Source organism: Petaurus breviceps, unplaced genomic scaffold (assembly GCF_028583685.1).
Source record: "Petaurus breviceps papuanus isolate PSGF00001 unplaced genomic scaffold, PetGlider_PUasm1.0 355, whole genome shotgun sequence".
Taxonomy (NCBI): domain Eukaryota; kingdom Metazoa; phylum Chordata; class Mammalia; order Diprotodontia; family Petauridae; genus Petaurus; species Petaurus breviceps.
In genome coordinates, this window is record NW_027186289.1 from 3,235,727 (window position 1) to 3,258,102 (window position 22,376).

Sequence of the window (22,376 nt, forward strand, 5' to 3'; positions counted from 1 at the left end):
CTTCCTTTTCCAGCAGTCCTCTGATCATCTCCAACGCTCCAGGGAGAGCTCCGGGCACTGCAGGCGGTCCCGTCAATCCCCGTGTCACTGGCACACGTCCCCCATCGCCCACCCCAGCGCGGCGCCAGTCACTGTCCCCAAGTTCTTCTGCCCCACACCCTTTCTGGGGGGGCCCCTCACTTCCCGACTTCTGCTGGTACAGGTCGCACCGGGTCACCCAAGATGAATGCGCCCTCCTCCCCGAAGACCAGAGGCCGACCGGAAGACCAGGCTCCGCCTCCGCCCAGCGCGCAGGCGCACACGAGGCGCCCTCTGGGAATTGGAGTCCGAGGGCGCGCCTAGCGGGGCGGACCTTGCTGCACTCGGACTCCATCTCCCAGAATGCCCCGGGAACTACTCCCGCCCGTCCGGGGTGGATGACGCAGCGCTCGGTGTATGCTGGGGATTGTCCTTCTGCGTCCTGGCCCTGTGGTCCTTCCGGCCCTGGGAGGGAGGTCCCGCTTCGTCCCGAGAGTCCCGACAGCTGGACTGGGATCCGTTGAGGCCCTGGGAGTGCGCAGGCGCAGCCCTGTCTCTGCGCCCCCTGGTGGAGCGGATAGAGGAGGGAGCGCGCAGCTGGCGCCCCCTGCGGGTAGGTACTGACCCAGCATGCAGGTGGGGGGGGCGGTGCGTGAGTCTGAGACCAAGGTGGGGTGGCATCCTTAGGTGAGCCCCCCCCCCCCACACAAAACACACACCTCTGTGGTCAGAAGAAAGTGACCCCCCGCCCCCCCATGCTGCCCCAACAACAGTAACAATCAGTAGCAGTGTTATGAGTAACAATTAAGGGTAACAGTAGCAGTAGCGAGACGCATGCAACGCGGACGAAGCGCTCTGCGGTTACAAAAGTGAAGTCACGGTAACCCTGGGAGCGCGAGGCTGTGATGATCCCCATCTTACAGCTGAGGAAACTGAGGCACGCGCGAGGCCAGACCCGACCCCGAGGTCGTCCTCAAATGGCAGGGTCAGGAGCTCCCCCGGCTCTGATGCCTGCAAGCTGGAAGAGCTGCGGGGTCTGGCGCGGGTCCCGGGGTCAGATTGTCCATCCCAGAATGGAGTGGGGCCATTGGCCGGCGTGGGGGGAGGGTCTGCCGCTAGGGGGGTGGGGGAGGGGACCTGTGATTGTGGACTCTGGTGAGGAAACCCGCCTCTCCAATGCAGATCACCCGCCGCTCTGTGACTCAGGGACACGACCTGGTGCGAGGTCCCCTGGACCTAAGTATGAGTCTGCGCTTGTATGTGTGTGGTGTGAATGCCTGTGAACATACAGGTACACGCCTGACTGGGTGGGCCCGGCTCCCCCTTCTCCCCAGACTCTCTCACCCCACTTGCGCCCTTCCAGCAGGTAGCGGTTATTCTGCAGAGAAGTGGTGATCCCAAGGCTGCTACAGCTTGCCTTGTTGTGGGAGGAGGAGGAAATGGCATGCTACTGTAGTATCTTTGCCAAGAAAACCCCCTTAAGGGTTGGGCAAAATGAAATGATGGAACAAAAAAAGATAAAATGCTCAACCTGGGCGTAGAATTCAGTCTTGGGATCCATTGGAGTCTAAGTATCATAGGTCTCAGTGTGAAAATCAGTCTTTCTGTCTCAGGAGCCAGTTGCAGGGTGATTCTCAAAGGGATGTAATTGCCCCCATAAATGTGCAGGACCAGAACCTAAAGGGTCTCCATGTTGCAGCTGCCTCCATCTTCCATGGGCTCTAGACTGAGTCTAGGCTAATGCTACTGGAGCAGTTGATACCTGGAAGGACCTCTTGGATACCTGACGGGGCAGCCTCCAGTGCCCCAACTCAAACTCAGACATGCAGCAGCTCGAGCCACAGGGCAGAAAGGCATCATACCATTCTCTAAATGTGGGATCTGCTGCCGTGGACAGCCAGAGAGTACAGTCATGGGCTGAGCCTCGTTCATGGTTGTTGGGGGCTGCAGGACCAGGAGTTTAGTTTTGGCCACCTCACGCCTGCCCGTTATGGCCCTGGGAGCTTAACCTCAGGGTGGTCCTTGTGTCTTATCTGTAACTGCCTGCCCATCTTCTTCCACTTACCCCCAGGGCAGTGCCCACTTTTACCTCCTTTTTTCCTGCTATAATAATATCAATACAGTTTCAGAGCCAAGTTGGAGCTTGGCCACTGTCCATCCTATGTCTGCATGGAAATTGCTTCTGTGGGGGTGGACAACTGTGAAATCTCCCCAGTGGGATGTTTGAATGGCCAAGTAAAGCTCTTCTCCTAGGGTGCCTTGATGTTCCTACTATGCCTGTTGGGCAGCCACTGTGTTGGTCAGAAGGGAGTCAGTGGAGAAGCTTTCTAGGGCAAACCACCTTCCACGATGGTGGCACCCACTCTGGGTGCCTCTATCAAATGATGTGAACTCTCCAGGCTTCTGAAGAGTCTCCAGGATTCTGCTGAGACCTGGCTTCAATGCCAGCATGCTCCCTCTCACTGTTCCTCTGCCCCTCTATCTTTGGTTGTTGCTTTGTAACTGAGTGGAGAGGACTCCTCAGCAGATTCAGGCCATTTCCACCAAGTGCGTGCCCATCACTCCCATAAGGACCAGCCAAGATCTAGAATCCTCTGTTCTCTTGGGGTTATCCTCTTGTTCCTGAGCAACCCCACCCTCAGCCCCGGAAGGGTTGGGCTTAAAGGGGCAAGCTTTCTGCCCTGAGCTGAATGCCAGCTGGGTGCCCTTGTGACCTCAAGACCCACCACCCTCTATGGGGAAGGTGCCCATCCTTGCAGCACTTTCCCTCCCCTCCCCTTCCTTAGCACTTCCTGCAGATTTGTGGTGGCTGAGTTTGGGTAAAGAGCGACAATGGAAGGGCTTGCTTGCTACTCACAAGGGGAACAAGAGCTGCTAAGGGAGGCAGCTTGGTGTATGCCTTCAGTGGGCACCAGTCATGGAGCAGAGGGGGAGAAAGAGGAGTATCCATGCTCCAGGCTCAAATTTGTGTAGGGTTTTAGATAAAGAACAAGTATGATACCAGTATGAGACTGTCCTGCTACCTATAGAAGCAGAGAAGTGAGGAGTGGGGGATGACGGGCAGGGAACCTCAGTGCAGTCTAGCAGAGGCTGAAGGGAGAAAATGCCCAATCTCTGCATTTATTAGCCTCGGCATCCTGGGGGGCCAGAGCTGTACCGTGCAAGCTAGCTTTCAGTGGTCTATAGTTTGCTAACAGAAGGCGGATCTAGGATAATCACAGCGTATAAGTCTGCACATAAGCTCTACTGCCAGGGTATACAGTGTCTCTTGGAGAGAGATGAGCACAAACTTACACAAAGCCAAGAGTGAGGCATGAGAGTAGGGAAACCATGTGCCTGAGGCAGCTGACAGCTTTGGACAAAAGGCCTTCATGTCCTTGACCTGTAACAGGCTTTGGGGCAGAACCACTCTTCTCCTGGGTCTGTCCAGGCTCCCAGATACAAATCTGTTTCTCTGCTACTCTTGGGCCACTAAAGCAGTGATGAGGTCGCTTAGCAGGCAGAGGCCTAAAAGCCTAGAATCTGTGTAGCTTTACAGATCTGCTCTCTTGACTGGGCATTGAGGCAATGTTACAAGCTTTCAATGAAAGGCCATGCTTTTAAGCCTAGGATCTGCAGCTATTCAGATCTGCATTCTGTGCCATGAAGATTTTCCCTTCTGGAGCCATTGAAATGAAGTTAAGTCAGGTCCACAAACAAGCATTTGTCTTCCTGACTCCAGGCCCACCAGTCTATCCACTGCACCACCTAGCTGCCCAGCTAGGAGACTCGGCCTTGCCTAATTAAGGAGTGGGTGCATCTGCCTTGACTCAATGTTGGAGGCTGATGCTCATCCTCAGATAAGAGGAAATACCAGTGGTGGTCAAAGCCACGCAGCCCCTTGCCCTGGACAGTAACAGTAAAAATGCCTGACCTTTGTCAGCTGTGGGGGCCTTTATTTCACACCTATTCTATCACTGCAATCCCAGCAGCTGCTATCTGGGAGCCCAACAGCCCCAGGGTCACCTCAATGGCTTGGTTCTGATAGCACCCACAGTTCCTGAACTTCCTTGGTATGAGCGCCCACATTCAGTGTTTTCCTGATCCAATCACAAATGAGAGCACTCCTCTGGACATTCAGGAACAAAGAAGCACCTTCAGCAAGAGAACACACACACACGCACACGCATGCACACACACACACAGAAATGACCAGACTCCTCTTGGAATCCCAGCAGGTGGAGGGGAGGGAGGAGGATATGGCAGGTTTCATCAGTGTAGGAAATCCCCAGTGTGAAAACACCTTTCTCTGATAAAGACCAACAGCTCCTCTCTCCCTCACAGACTTCCAGAACTTCTGGGGTACAGAAAGCAAAGGCCTTCTGCAGGTCACTCAGCTAGTAGGGATCAGCAGGGGAGCTTGAGCCTGTTCTTCCAGCCCTCAGCCTACTACCTCACAAGCTTCCTGTTCAATGATGGTAACAACAGCAGTAACAACAGACATTCATACGGCCCCCACAGACCTCCACGCACTCCACAGACACACAGCAATAATGCCTCATCTGACAAAGAACAGTAGAGCTGAACTAATTTATCAAAGGATCAAGATGGAGGATGGAGAATGTAGCTAGTGATGGGGAGATGGCCCAGGAGAGAACTGAAGGGTCGAGGGACTAGGGGTCAAAGTGTGAATGAAGAGCAGGGTTGGGTATGGGAAGGGAGCGAGAGACGCTTGGGGTCAGATAAGGGAACTTTCAGAATTCTTGAACTTGGAGTCAGGTCACTATGTTGGAGTCAAGGTACAGTGTGTCCTCCTGTGACTGATCAGACCAATAGAACTAAGGGTGATGGTGAGATCGTCTTCATATGTGGCTGAGGTGGGGTGGAGAAGCAGCTTGTGAGAACTGAGGAGGCTGAGGAAGTGACAGGTTGGGTTGTTTGAAGGACAGTTGAAGTTTGTTGAACTTCCCTAGTATGAGGGCAGGAGTGAGGAGGAAGGAAAGATTGTGAACCAGATACTGAACTTACTGAGAAGGAACAAGTGGGTCCAGAAAGGCTGTGGACAATATCTATGCAGATATTGCTTTTCTACTAGATGTAGACTTCATGAACCTCAAAGAAGAGGTGACTGAATGATAGGGAAACAGCCCGGATGGGGAGGAGAAGAACAAGGCGTGTTCCAATTCCCCTACCTTGACCAGAAGACTGAGTGAAGATGAAGCCAGGACTGGAGAGGGAGCCCAAGGGAGGCTGTGTCATCAGAGGGGAGCCAGGTCTCAGTGAGAGCCAGCAGATGGAAGGCGTGGGAGAGGAAACGATGTAAGATGAAGGCAAGCAAGTTTGTTGCCTAAGGAACAGGCATTCCAGAGGGCACAGCAGAACGGGTAGCTTTGGGGTGGGACATTGTTGTGGAGGGGAAAAGTTGAATAGAATGGGAATGGGAGACCAAGCCCAATTCAAGACAGGGTAGTCTGGACCACCAAAAGAGGGTATACTCTGAATTTCCTAATAGGGAATGAGGGGCAGAGAAACACAACTTTTAAGTGTTCCACAGCATAAAAGCACACGGGGCAGGTGGGATTACCCAGGCTCTAGGTCAGTTAAACCTTAGCAGACATGCATCCTGGGGGCTGAGACCAAACCATTCAAACCAGATTCTACTCCTTCACAGAAAGAGCATAGAATAAAGAGAGACCCAGGACAAAGCCTTGGGAGACACACATGGTTAGAGAGGTTGATGCAGATGAAGAGACTGAAAAGGAATGATCAAACATATAGGAGAAGCAGGAGAAAAGAATGTCACAAAAATCCAAAGGAGAGAGTATTCAGGAGAGGGTGATTTACTGTGTCTAGTGCTGCAGGGACTGAGGCAGATGAAGATGGAGAAAAGGTCATAGATTTGGCAATTAAGAATCATGAATAACAAGAAAGACTCCCCAAACCCACCACCAGGGGTATGTTCTAAAGCACAGCCCTGACCATGACATGCTCTTGCTAAAAAACTTCAGTGGGGGCAGCTAGGTGGTGCAGCGTGAATAGAGCACCAGCCCTGGAGTCAGAAGGACCTGAGTTCAAATCTGGCCTCATGCACTTAACACAAAAACTAACCGTGTCACCTTGGGCAAGTCACTTAACCCCAATTGCCCTGGGTGGGGGGGAACAACTTCAGTGGCTCTAAATCCCCGTTAGGCGGCAGGGTCCTTCACAGTTTACCTTAGCCTGTCCATTCCGAATGGGTTCCATCAGCCCGGATACCAACCACTTGCTCTTTCCTGTCCAGGCTGCCCCAAGCCTGGAATGCTACCTTCCACACAGCTGCCTCTGGCAGGCCTGAGCTCCCTTCTCAGAGCTTTTCCCAAGATTCCTTTTGCTGATGTTCTGCCTCAGACTAATTTGCATGTAGTTTGCATTTGCATGGCTGAGTGTATATACTCCATCACCCTAGCAGAATGTTGGCTCCTTTAGGGCAGATCTTTGTGCATCTGGTACCTGGCACGTCACACGGCATCTGATGGGTGCCTAATCCATGCTTGTTATATTAAGCTTCGCTTCCTCTCAGAGAGGAGGGAGGAGAGGGAAAATGCAAATGTGAAAGAGCATTGAAGTGAGTTCCAGGCAGTTGAAGGGGTTCATGCTGACTGTCTGAGTTTAGCTAAATAAAGTGAACAGAGGTCTGCTGCAGAGAGAAAGTGGGGGAGGCGGCATAGAGAGAACCCTATTGTGGAGTCGGCAGAATGTGTAGCCCAGAAACCATGGAGAGAGTAGAGGAAAAGGTCCCCTGGAGCTGAGATGTCCAACACATTCTGGCGCGGCCTGAACCAGGTTGCCTGGGAGGCAGTTAACAGAGGAGGCAAAAATCCAATGGAACACAGATAAAACTAACATGGTTTTCTGAGTCAGTGTGTGGCCCACAGGGATTCTTGTGTATGATTTAGTGACACTTATTTCTATTTGAGTTTGATACCAAGGATCTAGAGTGTAGCGTTGACAAAACACAGTGGCCTCGGGGTGAGGGGAGGCCATCCAGGATGCTGGTGGGGATTTTGTTTAGCACCTGCAAGGTAGGCTTGCTCTCTGCCATGACTTTCTTCTTATGCAGTTCAGGCTCCTCAATACTCTGCCATTCCCCAAGACTGGAGTATGGAGGGTGAGGAAAGAATGACTTCTGGGTTCCTGATATCCAGGTTTCAGGTGAGTTCAGGTTTGTTCTCTCTCCAGAAATACTATCTCGTTTTTAAACATATAAAACCATCCCTTTCCCTTATCTTTGATGCTCTCTGTTCTTCCAGGTTCCTTCTAGGGTCTCAAACTTCCATGATTTTCTCTGACTACTTTAATGGTTGATATATAGGTTATGTACATTTCAGTTGGAATGTTAAGTTAGCTAGTTTCACAATTAAGGTATATAATTTGATAAGGATTGTTTTTTAGTCTTGGTGTGCTGGTGGAAGTTGAATACCTGAATGTGGGCTGAGAAGTGACACTGTATGACCCCAAAGGTGCCTTCCAACTCTTAAGAGATTTCTTTTCTCTTCCAAATTAAATATATGAAGGAAAGTAGAGCCAATATTGGACAAGATGGTGAGAATTCATAAGCACCAGAAGACAAAAGGAAAAGCCTAAAATGAAGAATATTTGTTAATTATGGAACTAAAATTCCAGCCGTCGCAGCAGAAAGGGCACAAAGTGTTGTCATGTGTCAGAGCAAGCAACAAATGTCCCCTAAGTATTTGCTGTACACCAGAACATGTACTAAGTGCTGGGCATAGAAATATAAGCAAAAAGAGAAATGTTCCCTGATTTCAGGGGCTTCCATTCCACTGGGGGAAGACAAAGCATAGCAGGGAGCTGAAAGGCAGGGTACCCCACAGGGATATGGCGGCAAAGCCTGTGGACTCAGAAGCACAGCTGGCCTGTGGCAGAGATGGACTGTTAGTGCCAAGGTGTGAGGCCCCCAGTGGTGAGAGACCTTCTAGGTGCCATGGCAGTGCAGTCATGGTGGCAAAGTCCAGAGTCACTTGACTGATTTAGAAATCAGCCAGAAATCAAAAACCCCTCAGGGGGAGTGAGCAGAGGGCAGGGATAGTTAACTTTCTGGCAGTCATAATTTCACTTTGTGTTGTGGTCAGTGGTCACCTGAGTTCTGCCTCTACCGGAAGTTACTTCAAGCCCTCCTCCCCCCACTTTGCAGTGGCAGGTGTGGACTCCTCAGTTGGGTGAGACATGAGGAGAATTTCATGTTTCAGGAATCAGTGGCATTCAAGGATGTGGCTGTGGAATTCACCCGGGAAGAGTGGAGACAGCTGGAGCCTGCTCAGAGAGACCTGTACAGGCATGTGATGATGGAGAACTATGAAAACGTTGTCTTCCTGGGTAAGTCCAACAATAGCAATGATACTAATAATAATCTGCCCAATGGGGGGGTCATGATTCAGTTCAGTTCTTTGGCCATTTATTAAGTGCCTACTATGTGCCCTGCCCTGTGCTAAGCACTGAGGATACAAATAAGAAAAAGGACAGAGCCTGCCCTCAAGGAGCTTATAATCTAAGGAGAGAAACTACCACGCAGAAGGAAGCTGGAGGCTGGGGGAGGGGGACACTAGTGGGTGTCATGATCAGGGGAGTTGTGAGGCAGCAGAGCTGCAGGTGGACAGTGAGGAGGGAGCTGGAGAGTCCAGATGGCAGCCCCCGATCAAGGAAGGCTTTGGGAGGAGTTTGGTGCTCCGCCCTCCAGTCCTCCTGTCAGAAAGATTTGGGGCTGGGGGCAAAGGAAGAAGTTCTGAAATGCTCCCTGGAGCCTGAGTCTGTCCTAAAGGAACATTCCCGACTGTGTATCATGGGGAAAGATTCCAAAGCCTGTGATAGCCAGCAGATACAATGTTTCTGTTCCCTATTCTCAGGTGAAATGCCTTTTGTAGTAAGTGGAAACCAGCTCTCTGGGCTGGCTCCAAGGGTAGGGCTTCGGGATTCCTTGTTTCTTCACAAGAAAGATTCTTGGTAACATCCACAGGGAATTTGGCTGCTTCCTACAGGAAGCCCTCCCTATCCCTCCTTCCCCCCAAACATTTCTCCAGGCACTTTGTTTCGGAGTGCTCCTTGGAAGAGATTTCACTCTCCCCAGCCTGGAAGTTCCAGGAGGGTAGGCAAGGATTATGTCTTAGCTACATTTTCTGGCTGCCCTGAATAGCTCACTTCACAGAGGAGGCATTTGCTAGAAGCTCCATGAATTAAAGCTTGTGGGTGACACAGCCCTGGATGGCAGGTGGGGTCAGGCAGGATCCCAAAAGATCCTTGACAACAGACCAGCATTTGGCTGAATCCAGGAAGATGAAATTCAGTGGGATCTATGTAAAGCCTTGTGCTTAGTTACTGTCACCTTCAGAAGGACAAGATAGGGAAGGCCTGGGGCGACCACAGTTTGTCTGGAAAGGCTTCAGGTTTTTAATGGACACACACAGTGTGATGGGGCAGTCAGAGCAGTGAATGTGATGATGTTGGGCTGCGAGGAATAGGAAAGTGACAGCCTCTGTCTGCCCTCATCGGTTCTCCTCTGGAGGACTGTGTTCGTTTCTGGGACATTGGTATGCTAGAGAGGTCCAGAGGCCAGCAGACGGTGTGGGGGACGGCCTTGAGTCTGGTCATACTGTGACCAATTGAAGTAAATGGGAATTTTTAGTCTAGAGAAAAGAAGACTCAGGAAGAACACAGTAGTTCTGTTCCCGTACTTGGAGGGCTGTCAGGTAGCTCTTCGAGTCATGTAGACACAAGAGGGCAGAACCAAGGGTGCTGGGGCAAGGAGAAAAGGTTTGATGTCAAGATGTTTGCTGCCAGGCAGGCCGCCCCAAAGGGTTCTGGGCTTCCTGCCCCTGAGGTTGAGGCCCCACCTCCTAGAAGGGCTCCGTGCAGAGGCAGGATGTCATGAAGCCAATTCCTTTCTAGGAAGTTTACCTACACAGGCTCAGAGCTCCTCTCCAATGCTGTGATTCTGTGAAAACCCACATAAAGCCCTGGAGAGGTACCAGAAGGCATGCCAAGGTCTTGTCTCACCATGGGGATAGTCAGGTGAACTGAATTTTTTCTGAGCCTAAATTTGATCTGAGACCCATTCTTCCTTGGAATTCAGTAGAGAGCAGGTTTCAGAGACCTTCCATACAGCTATCCTTTCTTAGCTACCCTGCTTTCCATGAAGAAAACAGCTCTGAGATGTCTTTCAGCTCCCATTACTTCCTCATTTCCATTCCTATAACTAGGGCTGCCTGTTTCCAAACTGGACGTGATCTCCCTGTTGGAGAGAGGAGAGGCACCGTGGATGCTTGAGGGAGGAGCGCCAAGGAGACACTGTCCAGGTGAGCGGATGATGAGGTGCCACGTGTATCTTTGCAAGGATGGGCTCAGCTGCTCAGTGCTGGGCTGGGAGGTCCCAAAGGCCCCTCATCAGCCTGGGGCTGAAGTCCAGCACCAGCTTGGGATAGCTTCTTCTCCATAATTACTTGTCTCAGAGAATGAAACATTTCCTCCATTTTGGAGGTTTTAAAATTCCTCCTACTTTCCCTGCCATCAACAAAAACATTCATTTCCACATGTCTTTTTTTAAGTTTTTAAATGCCTTTTGTGTTTACATCCTCCATTTCCAAATAGTGACTGCCATTGCCTCCCACACCCACCTGCCCAGAGTCATCCCATGTAAAAAAGAACTGAAAGGAAAGAGTGAGCCAGCAAAACTTACCTATCACCAAAGTGGCCACAGGTTTCACAGTGTTCCACCCCCAGCTTGGGCCCCATTGGAAAAGGAGGATGCACCATTTCTTAGGCGTCAGCTGGTTGATAAAACATGGTGCCCAATCTCTCCTCTCTCCTTTGGGCTCATTTCCCTTCCACTGTTCCAGTGTTGTGATGTCAGTGGCATCTGTTAGTACCTTTAGAGCCTTGGCTGGTATGTCACTTATTGCTAGGGGTAAAGTGCTCTGGGATCCTCTCCTCAGCTCTCTGGCAAGAGACAGAAGGTAAAAATTGCTACAAAACAGTTTCCTTGCTCCTGGCAGAGAAAACTATGATTAACAACTTTAAAAAAAGTTTGCTGATATCTTTGTTTTTACATCACTTAAGTTTTTTTCCATATGTCCCCTAGCCCCCTTCCCAAAATCCATCATTGACCTGGGTTTTTTGGGGGAGAGAAGAGGAGTGTTGTGTTGTGTGTGTGTGTGTGTGTGTGTGTGTGTGTGTGTGTGAGATGTTTAAAGAGTGGAGGGAGAACCAGGAAAACCACTGACTAGTGACTTTACAATTTTTCTTCCAGATTACCCTACGCAGGAGACCAAATGTGAAACTCAGGAATCAGAATGGATACAGGGAATTGGCAAAGACGTATCATCTAAGAAAAGACTGAAAGAGAACAGTTCCCCGCATTATGAAGTGAGAGAAACTGGGCAATATGATGTCATTTTGGAAGTACCACAAGAGAGAGCATCTGCACAAGTAGCTGGCACTCAGAGGACAACTTTTAATATAGTGAGCCTACCTCAATGTAATACATTCAGGAGAAGTCTTAGCCAAGTGTCTGGATCTGCTTCACCAAGGAGTAGTGTTACAGGGAAAAGTTCCCATAAATATAAGACACCTGGTAAGAGCTTCAGGGGGACTTCAGACCTAATTAAATGTAGTACAGTCTACATAGGGAAGAACTTCTATAAGTCTAACACTTGCAGGAAACCCTTCAGCTACCACTCAGATCTAATTAAATTTCATAGACTACATGCTGGAGAAAGGCTACGTGAATATAGTGAAAGTGGAAAAGCCTTTGGCAGAAGACCAAACCTTACTGAACATCAGAGAATTCATACTGGAGAGAAACCATGTGAAAGTAGTAAATGTGGAAAAGCCTTCACTGACAAGAGACCCTTGATTCCTCATGAAGAAATTCATACCAGAGAGAAACCTTTTGCCTGTTATGACTGTGGGAAAGCCTTTAGCAAGAAGGGACACCTTATTAGCCATGAGAGAATTCATACTGGAGAGAAACCCTTTGAATGTAATGATTGTGGGAAAGCCTTCAGTAAGAAGGGACACCTTATTAGCCATGAAAGAACTCACACTGGAGAGAAACCCTTTGAATGTATTGAATGTGGAAAAGCCTTTATTCAGAGGGGAGACCTTAATAGACATCAGAGAACTCATACAGGAGTGAAACCCTTTGAATGTGACGAATGTGGCAAAACCTTCAGGGAGAAGGGAGCCCTTATTAGACATCAAAGAACTCATACTGGAGTGAAACCCTTTGAATGCAATGAATGTGGGAAAGCCTTCAGTGCAAAGGGAACCCTTATTATACATCAAAGAACTCATACTGGGGTAAAACCCTTTGAATGTAAGGAATGTGGGAAAGCCTTCACAGAAAAAGGAGCCCTTATTAGACATCAGAGAACTCACACTGGAGTAAAACCCTTTGAGTGTAATGAATGTGGCAAAACCTTCAGTAGAAAAGTATACTTTATTAATCATCAGATAAGTCATACTGGTGTAAAGTCACTGATTTATAATGAATATAGGAAAGTTTTCAGTCCAAAGGTATACCATAATAACTATCAGATATCTCATCTTGGAGTGAAGTCTTTTGATTATAATGAGTGTGAAAAAGATCTCAATCTGAAGGGACACCTTGAAAGTCATCAGAAAGTTCACACTGGAGAGAAACTCTTTGAATGTGGGAAAGCCTTTGGTGAAAAGGGATACCTTGAAAGTCTTCAGAGAGCTCACACTGGAGAGAAGCCTTTTGAATATAATGAAAGTGAGAAAGGATTCAGTGAGAAGGAAAAACCTAATCGACATCAGGGCACACATACTGGAGTCAAACCCTTTGAATGTAATGAATGTGGGAAAGCCTTTATTGCCAGAGGAAGCCTTATTAGACATCAAATAACTCACACTGGAGTGAAACCTTTTGAATGTAATGAATGTGGGAAAGCCTTCAGCCAGAAAGTACACCTTATTAAACATCAGTTAACTCATACTGGAGTGAAACCCTTCAATTGCAATGAATGTGGGAAAGCCTTTAGTTTGAAAGGTCTCCTTGAAAGACATCAGAAAACTCATACTGGAGAGAAACCCTTTGAATGTAAAGAATGTGGGAAAGCCTTTAGCTTGAAGGGACACCTTGAAAGACATCAGAAAACTCATACTGGAGAGAAACCCTTTGAATGTAAGGAATGTGGGAAAGCCTTCAGTGAGAGAAGAACCCTTATTAGACATCAGAGCATTCATACTGGAGTGAAACCCTTTGAATGTAATGAATGTGGGAAAACCTTCAGAGCTAGGGGAACCCTTGTCAGACATCAGAGAATTCATACAGGTGTGAAACCTTTTCAGTGTAATGAGTGTGAGAAAGCCTTTTCTCGGAAGGATGAACTCATTAACCACCAGAGAACTCACACTGGAGAGAAACCTTTTGAGTGTAATGAGTGTGGAAAAGCCTTCAGTCAAAAAATATATCTTGTTAACCATCAGATAACTCATACTTTCATGTTGTATCCTCCCAATCCAACATGGTTAACTTCTTAGCATTAGTGGACACCCTACTAATCTATGAGAAATTATTCTGATGAAAAACCTCATATATTTAACATGGGGAACTCTTTGGAAATATCAGTGAATTGATGGGAAAGACCAAGATTCTCAATTGTATGATGATGGAAATTCATCTGGGTGTTACAAACCCATATCCTAGAATCTATGCTGAAGAATAACTGAGTAAATGTAATCATGTGGGGCATCATCACCTTTTGTTTAACACTGGAAAGTCAAGTTGGTAATGAATGTCACCAGCCACCATATTGTTTGGTGTTCTCAGAGATTTAAAACAAAAAAAGATAGAGTTTCTGAAGTTTGTCGATCAAGTGGGCCTGGTATGAGGTTTGTTTTTTTAATGAAATATTTTGGCAAAAATCACTGAAATTTCTTATATTAGGTCAGTTCTCTCAATTTTGTTTTGTTTTCCTTTTTATTCCAAAACTACTCATTAACAAAAACATTTGTTTGCAAATCATTAGCATATGTGAAGCAGTAATCTTTATTTACACTTTGTTAAATAAAGTAAATACATATTTATTTCTGCAAGATGATCATAAGTTTGTTTGCTTTCTTGTTGCCTTCTGAAATCCTTTTTGTTCCATGCATTTTTCTAGATGATTTTGGTATTTACACAAAATCATTGTGTGTTTTCTCCCTCTGTTCTTAATTACATCATTTCATATAAATCTCACCACTTGAAGATTCAAAGATGGAATGACACATAGTCCTTGGGATTAAAAGAATTTATAGTCTACTATGAGAGAGAACTTAGATACCTTTAATAGAAGTCATAATGGAAAAAGAGAGGGCTAAACTGACTATTAAATTGTTCTGGGTTCAAACCAATCTCTGCCTATCCCTGGAACAAGTTTCTGTCCAGTTCATATGTTGCTTCCATTTTGCATTGCTCCAACCTACTGTCTACATTTGCTCTCAGGCATGATCACTCTAGGGTCATGGAATTATCGAGGTTAGAGCCGAGCCGAGAAGGAATGCAGAGATCACGTTGTCCAGCCACCTCTTTTTATGAATGAGGAAAACCAGGTGCCAGATGATGGTCACTGTCCAAGGTGCCAAAGATAGTATCAGAGCTCGGATTTCGATTGAGAGCTCTTACTGCAGCAGGAGCTTTGATTCTTCTGGGAACGTGGAGTTCCAAAAGTCACAGTCCCTACATCACAAATCAGAAAAGTGTTGAGGAAGTCACTTTCATGACAATGAGTAGCTTGGTAGCATTGGAAGTCATGCAGAAATTCTCAATCTTGATTCATCCCTGTTTCCAATTCTATACCCATCTCACTCTCCATTTGAACTTACTGTCTATTCTAGAATGTGCATTTGCCGTAAATATGTGAGCTGAAGGGGGCGGAGCTAAGATGATAGAGTAAAAGCAGGAACTTTCTTGGGCTCCTGCACCAACCACCTCCAATACCTGTAAAAAAATTACTCTAAACAAATTTTAGAGCCATAGAATGCATAAAGTGACAGAAAGAAGCAAATCTCCCACTGAAGGCAGCCTAGCAGGCAAACAGGGAGGGTCTGTCACACTGAGCTGGGAGCCAAGTGCAGTCCCATGTGAGCCACTCAGGCCCACACTCAGGATGGTGCCGACCAGTAGCACAGACTGACCAGAGCAGACTTCAGGAGAGTGAATCACCAACAGCTGTGGTGGTTTCCAGACTTCTCAACCCATAATCGCCAAAGAGAAAGTAAAAGGTCGGTAGGGAACTCTGTTGGAACTGGGTGACAGGAGAGTGTGCTCTGGCCCCTGCCCCTGGGGTGAGAGGTGGTGGAGATGCAGCAGCTGAAGCTGTTGCCACATAGCTGCCTCCAGAGCTCCTGGCCTGCAGATCATAGGGGGACCAAGTGACCATTCAGAGGGCATTTGCTCTTGCTTATTGCTTTGACCTGCTTAGATCTGGGTCACAGTCTTGGGCGGTGGTCCTGGGGTGAGGAATGCCAGCTTGTGGTGATTATAGAGATTATATAGGGCGCCCTCCTCATAGTTCTGATAACAGCTCTGACAACAACTGCAAAAACCCCAGCAATTTGGGACACAGCTCTCTCCACTCTGGAAGCAGAGTTCTACCATGGCAAATAGCTCAGAAGTCAAGTAATTGGCTGGCAAGATGAGCAAACAAAGGAAGCGCAATCAGACCATAGAATCTTTTTTGGGGGGTCAAAGAGGAACAAAACATGGAACCAGAAGAAGACAACAAAGTCCAAACTCCTGCATTAAAAGCCTCCAAGAAAGAAAAAATAAATGAGCTGATTAATTTTGAGAATTTCTTATGTGAAACTTCTCTTCACTAATTCAGAGCAAGAAGTCATTTGTCTAGTCTCAGAGCTGTTTGGAGTGCTTAGAATTAAATACTTTGCCCCTGGTCATGCAACAACTCCCTGTCACATGCAGCCTTTTAATCAAAGTGTTTTTGACTCCTAGGTCAATTTTCTACACAGTCTTATATATCTTTGTATGTTTATGTCTGTTATACATGTGCACACACAAATAGTCATAGAAATATTCTAACTCAAGCACCCTTAACCTGTGGCCTATGGACTTATTTTTAAAAATTGTTTAATAATATATAATTCTTTCCTTTTAATACTATGTATTTTATGCATTTATAAACATTATTCTGAAAGGGGGACCATAGGTTCCACCAAAACAGACCAAAAGGGCTCTAAGAGACAAAAAGATAAAAAACCACTCCTCAAACACAATGTACTAGAAATTCAGTTGAATATTATATTCAGAAAAATCTGCATTTTTGATCCACTTTGTTTTTCCACTGTACCTGATTACGCCAATCTCCTTTACATTACGGTAGATTCATTGAATAATGTTTGTAAACATCTGAGACTAAATGCAATTATCAGTGTCATTTACAAATATTTTAATATTCTTTCTTTTAAAAGTTATATATTTTATTATATCACTTTCATTTCTGAATATATACCTCCCCATCCCCTGCCCAGAGAACTATTTCTTGTAATTAAGATAACAAAAAAGAAAAAGGGGTGAAGTGGACAACTGAGCAGAAACAGGATAGCAATGCCAATTACAATTTAGGAGTGTTTATTTAGCTGGCGACTGCCTCCCCAGCAGGGAAGACAGCCTCGAGCCTTCTGCAGAGAAAATTTTTATAGAACTAGATGTTACTAACAACAAAGTGTGGTTCCAAGGGGATGTAATGCCATTTCTAGTGAAGCCTTGATTACCTGGTTAAAACAAGAACAGACTTGTATCTGGGGTATGTTTCTAGTAACACAGGTGGAAAGTTCCCTCACTACTGTGGCCTATCAGGTTGTTTCCAGGGACCCTGGTAGGTTGTGACTGGGAAGAGGCTTTGGTGTATTAATTTCTGGTGGGCACTTCAGGGGGGAATGCAATTCTGCAAAATTACTCAACCAATAACCTGAGTTGAAGAGGGTACAATATTCCATACCCATTTTCTACATGAGAGAAATTATTTCTCATCTTAATAACCATTTGTTAAAACTGGGGAAACCTTAACTTTCTTCCCTGTCCTATTTTCTGTCTGAAGCCCAGTCTCTCAAGGACAGGGCTGATGGAAGATAGGATTGATAATCTCTTCCTTCTGGGTACTGCTACTCCATCCAACTAGACTTCTAATCTATGTGGAAGGGATAACTGTATTTGTTTCCCTGTTGTCTCCCCCAGGATATTGTAAGCTCATTGAGGGCAGGGACTATATTTCTGTATCCCCAGTGCTTAGCACAGTATCTAGGCACAAAGTAGATACTTAATACATTTCTTCTGATTATTGACTGACTGACTACAACAATGTAAAGAAAAGCAATTCTTCAAGTCTTAAGAACTCTAATGAACAACTGACCAGCCATGACTCCAGAGGACTAAAGATGAAACATACCACCTACCTCCCAAGAGTTGATGGACTGCCATCAGATAATGAGACAGACATTTTCTGATGTGTGGATCTGCTTGGTGTAACTATGGCAATATTACAAGAGACAGATTTCTGCACAGAATGGAGGGGAAATTTTGGGGTGCTGAGGAAGAGAAATATAGCCTAAAATACAATAGCAATGCCCCCCCAAAAAAGAATAGAGTGTCAGTGAAGACTCTGAAAAGCTGTACAAAATAAAGGAGTTTCAAAACTAGGGGAGTTAGGAAGAAAGGAGTTTTCAGGATAATTACATGTAATTCTGTGGTTAATGTGGTCTACTTTCTCATTCAGAATGGCCAAAACCAGCCGGCAGAGCACAGCTGATGCTCAGACCCCTAGGCAGATTTGGGTCAGCCAAGGACATTCATGATAAGGAAAGCAGCTAGCATTTCCTGGAGGTACATGCCCAGACTTACCTGGAACCTGGCATTCAGCAGCCCAGAAGTCATTCTGTCCTTCCCAATGCTTCTAATGCATGTGTCTAGTTCAGGGGAGTTATGAAAGCCAAGTTATGTAAGAAGAGCCATCAGGAAACAAGCCCCTGAATCCCCAGTAGCTGTCCATCTGCCTAGTCCTTCCGGGTGGGAAGGGCCTGCTGACCCCTCCACACCACCTCCACAGTTCTCACCTCTCTTCTAAACAATTTGGCCAAGTCCTCTGTGGACACCTCCTCTCCACTGTTTCTGGCCGCCTTGCTTTTACCCAAATCTTGTCTGCCCAGTCAGGATGGCTAGACATTGCTTGGGTACCAGTAGTTGGCTCCAGGCATTTATGCCCTGAAGCCATAGTGCAAGGTCTCAGGGCTGGGTTGATTTCTCCCAGGGAAGTTTCTGTGAGCCAGAAGCATTCTCCAAAATTTTCACTTTTCTAGAGATGAGGGCTCAAAAGAAGGGTCATCTGAACAGGTGCCGCCACTTTGAGGATCTGTCTCCACAGGACTGAAGTGTACCTTTCTTGACCCAGGCTGAGTCTCTATAAACTCTATGGAAAACTGCAGGTGTCAGAGAAAGGCCAGAGGCAGCAGAAGGGATGCAAAAGCCAACTCTGCTTGGCCCTGAGAGACAAGCACAGATCCCAGACATATAACTAACTGAACATGTGATGGGCCTTTAGTAATAACCAGCACATACACAGCATTGTGAGGCTACCATCCTGTGGGGTGTGTGCTATCATCACCCCCCTTTTACAGATGGAACTGAGGCAGAGAAGCATTAGGAGCTGCTGTGACTACCATTATTGCACAGGTGGCAGAGCTTATTAAGCGTCCAAGGCAGGATCTGGCCTCTGGCCCAGCTGATGCTCCAGGTCCAGCAGAGACAGAATGCCGAAGCCCATGGCTAGAAAAACTACAACATCCTAGAACTGGTGGAAATGGGCTTTCGACCTAGCACCATGGTCAGCAACTACAGGGCTAACCATGGGTGTCAAATGATGAGGGATGGCTCCCAATAGTTTCAGCAGGGACTCTGATCTTATCTTAAGACCAGAACCTGTGATTCAGTCTGGAAAGAATTCAGCTCAGCCTTACTTGGAGTCAGAGTTGTAGAAGTTTATTGTACACTTTATCTCGGGCAAGGATCCTTAGGGGACCTGTAAGCTTAACGAAGACACAGGCACAGTTTTTAAAGAGTTAAGGCTATGCATGAGTTGTCAATTAGGCTGACCAGGGAGAAGAGGGTGGGATTAGGGAGGAGTTAAGGTGGGGCTAAGGTGGAGTCGGTGTTTAAAGGGGCATGCACGCTTGATGTACCTGCGCAGGCAGTCGTAGTACCCATGATTCACTGGGAAAAAGGGGGGGGGTACTACCTGTGGTTTTAGGTTTGAGACGTCACTAAGTCAGCTAGCAGTCAAGGGCTGATGGAGAAGTGCCCAGTCTGCCACCCATCAGTGTCATGCTTGACAGGATTGATGTCTGGGAACCAAGATTAGGGAAAGATAATGGCTTAAGGAGTTAACCTAGAAAGGGGGGTATTGAAGGATTCATGGGGGCAGCGGGACACTATACAAGGGGGAGATAATAGTCATCTAAGCTGGAATGTTTATGGATACTTTGGTGAAGGACTCATAGGTGTAGCTTGTTAGTGTTTCAAGGCTGAGATAAACAATCCATGAGTTGTTGCTGGGCACAATTAGTGCTTTGAAGCTGGGGGAGGGACAGAGTTAATGCTCTGAGACTGGCGGGGGGGATGGAGTGTGATTTTACAAACTGGTTTTACAAATTGATGTTACAAAGTTTTACAGACTGATGTTACAAATATAGATCCCAAGCACCCCATCATTAGGTTGGAGGCAACCTAACACCATGGTCAGCAACAAGTGTGGGTGTCTTACCCCTAGGTATGAAGAGTTTACCCCTAAGAGGGTTAGGGTTGCTGTGGAGACCCCAAAATACCTGCTGAATGAATTTGACTCAAGTCTTCTCAGCCAAAGAAAAGTAAAATTTATTACAAGTTCGCTTGCATTAGACACAGAGTAAGTCTGTGCTGGGTCCTTCTATGGTGCCCTCACCCACATGGGTCAGAAGGCTGTGGGAGGATCTCGGGGTGGCCTAGAGGAGTTTGGGGAGGGTCTTCAGGAGGAGTTAATGAGGTCAATGAGTGATTAAGGGTTGGAAGTATCTGGAGACTACAGACAATGGTTCGCTAAGGCCAGTTCAAGGGTGTACTGATATTTTGATAGGCTCAGGGGTGGGAAGTAGATGAAGGTGGAGGGCTAGGCTAGTAACTAGGCTAGAGGTCTGGGGCCAGCCACAATGTAAGGCTGATTGCCTCATGCAAATACCTCATCAAATGAGACAATTTAATCAGACAGAGTTCAAGGGGGTTCCCAGAGCCTGTACCTCAAGGACTCCAGGAGAGCTCAAGGGGGTTCCCAGAGCCCATACTAAGACAAATATAAAGGGGCTTAATGGTGTCTTAGTTTTTATCATAAACCCTGTAACTGCTCGTAACAGCTTAAAGGTGTAGTCCTGGGTAAAGTGAATCACCCAAGGCATAGTCCTGGCCCTTAAGTTAGAACTTCCCTAAATCAGTAAGCCTTGAAACAGCAGCAAGTATAAGGATTATGGTGCAAGCCTGTATAGAGATCGTGGCCAAGTCTATCCCATGCAAGAGACCACCCTGTTTCAGGATGCTGACCAAGTAAGGTCCCCCACACCCTTCACCCAGAACATGACCCTAACCTGTTTCATGACACTAGCCTGTTTGGGGAATTGCACTGCCCCTGAGCCCTCCACCCTGTTCTAGGAAGGACCCTGGTCACATCATTGTACCCTTGAGCCATGTTTTCCAAATTAGCCCTGAACTACCGTATGTGCTATACCGTATCTTGATTAACACGAGCAAGACCCAAGTAATAATTTCAGAACGGACCCTTTATTAAAAGGCCATGTTGACGTGGGGGGCTGAGCCGGCACCACCCCATATCCCATAACCCAGCAATACCAATAGCAATAGCAATAGCAGCAGCAGCAGCAGCAGCCCTGTCTGGGGCAGAACCTCAGCTTATAAAGGGGCCTTATGTAAGCAGTGATTGGTCAGTACACACCTTGAAGCTCCCTCCCCTGACCCAGAAGCCCGCCCACTTCTATGCAGGTGAGCTGACTGGAAAGGGGGAGACCCAGTGGGGGAGGGCGGAGCTGACCTGGCAGTCTGGGGGATCCCACCAAAGGCAGTTCTTGGCTTCCTGTGTCCCGGCTTAGGCGAGCCCCCCTCCCCAGCTGTGTAAACTCAGTCTGCACCCCAACAGGGCTGCCTGCCCCCATCTCCTCAGCGGAGGCCGCTCTGGGGGGCAGCGGCGCGCCCTGGCCCAGCCCGGCTTGGTCACAAAGGCTCCTCCTCGGGCTGCCCGATGAGGAAGGGTCTTTGGTCTCTCTAGGGGCGGGGAGGGTCCCGATCCCCGAAGTTCCCCGTCAGTGCGCGGGGCTGGAGGCGGGCACCCGCTCCCCAGCTCTAGATCCTGGGCTCCGGAACAGCTGGGCTGCGGCCAGTCCAGACCAGGGGTACCGGGCGGGGAGGGCCCGCGCATGCAGATCCCAAGGCCCGGAGTCACAACATCCGGCCTCACATTCGGAGGAGCTGTGCCACCCTGGACAAGTCACTGAACCTCTCTGTGCCTCAGTTTGCGGTGACTTAAAAGGGGGGGGGAGGGTGGACTCAGGGGCCGGTGGGGCCTCTGCCCAGCGCTGTCCCCGCACCTGCTGCCCCTTCTCCCGCCCTTCCCAACCTCCTTATTCAGTCCGGAGATCCCTGGTGGCAGGAGGGAGAGATGGGTGGGAGGGATCTGCCCCGGAGGTGACGTAATAAGCGGCTCTTACCCTCCCTCCCCTCCCCCCGGAGAGAAACCAACCATTGCCAGGCACCGAGTGGCTAACGCAGAAGTGACGTCACCGGACCGCTCCTCCCCCTCGCTGGTGGCAAACCCCATTCCCAAAACCACAAAACCTTAGGCTGGCAGAAAATGCTGTCTATTTATATCTAGAGTTGAGCCATTTGGTCCTTGAGGAGAAGGTTCAGGAAGGAACGGAGTATTGGCTGTTTGGGAATGTTAACCCAAAGTCATATTTTAACATTTTTTCTCTTTCAAGATTCCTATCAGTATTACCTCGAGTCATCTTAGGGTGGAGAAAGGGGACTGTGTCGGTCTGGACATTTTTATCTAAGCAAGAATAGGCTTGGTTTTAGAATAATGTTAAATAAAGTTGTTTCTGGCGGACTTGTGCTTAAAAGGCAGAATATATTATTTTTTCTAGATATTTCTTGGTATATACTTAAGTAACACTAGGTGGCAGTGTGTAACAAGGGTCCAAAAGGTAACAGGCTGAAAGCAGACGCTGAAAATGTGCTCTCCATATTTCTTTTGGGTAAAGTCTGGGCGATCCAAAGG

General features: G+C 47.6%; 1 protein-coding gene across 2 annotated transcripts; it reads left to right on the forward strand.

The window, feature by feature from the left end:
- The first annotated feature begins 226 nt into the window (after positions 1–226).
- On the forward strand, positions 227–14,156 carry LOC138168137 (zinc finger protein 84-like). Of its 2 annotated transcripts, none has more exons than XM_069097172.1 (5): positions 227–631; positions 7,102–7,188; positions 8,244–8,370; positions 10,248–10,343; positions 11,294–14,156. In XM_069097172.1, exons 1-5 carry the CDS (start codon positions 227–229, stop codon positions 13,549–13,551), a joined length of 2,973 nt encoding a protein of 990 aa, XP_068953273.1. In that variant the 3' UTR covers positions 13,552–14,156. The 2 variants fall into 2 exon arrangements, with proteins under 2 accessions (XP_068953273.1, XP_068953274.1); XM_069097173.1 differs by having other exon boundaries at positions 378–631; positions 7,097–7,188; positions 11,294–14,154.
- Positions 14,157–22,376: the final 8,220 nt, after the last annotated feature.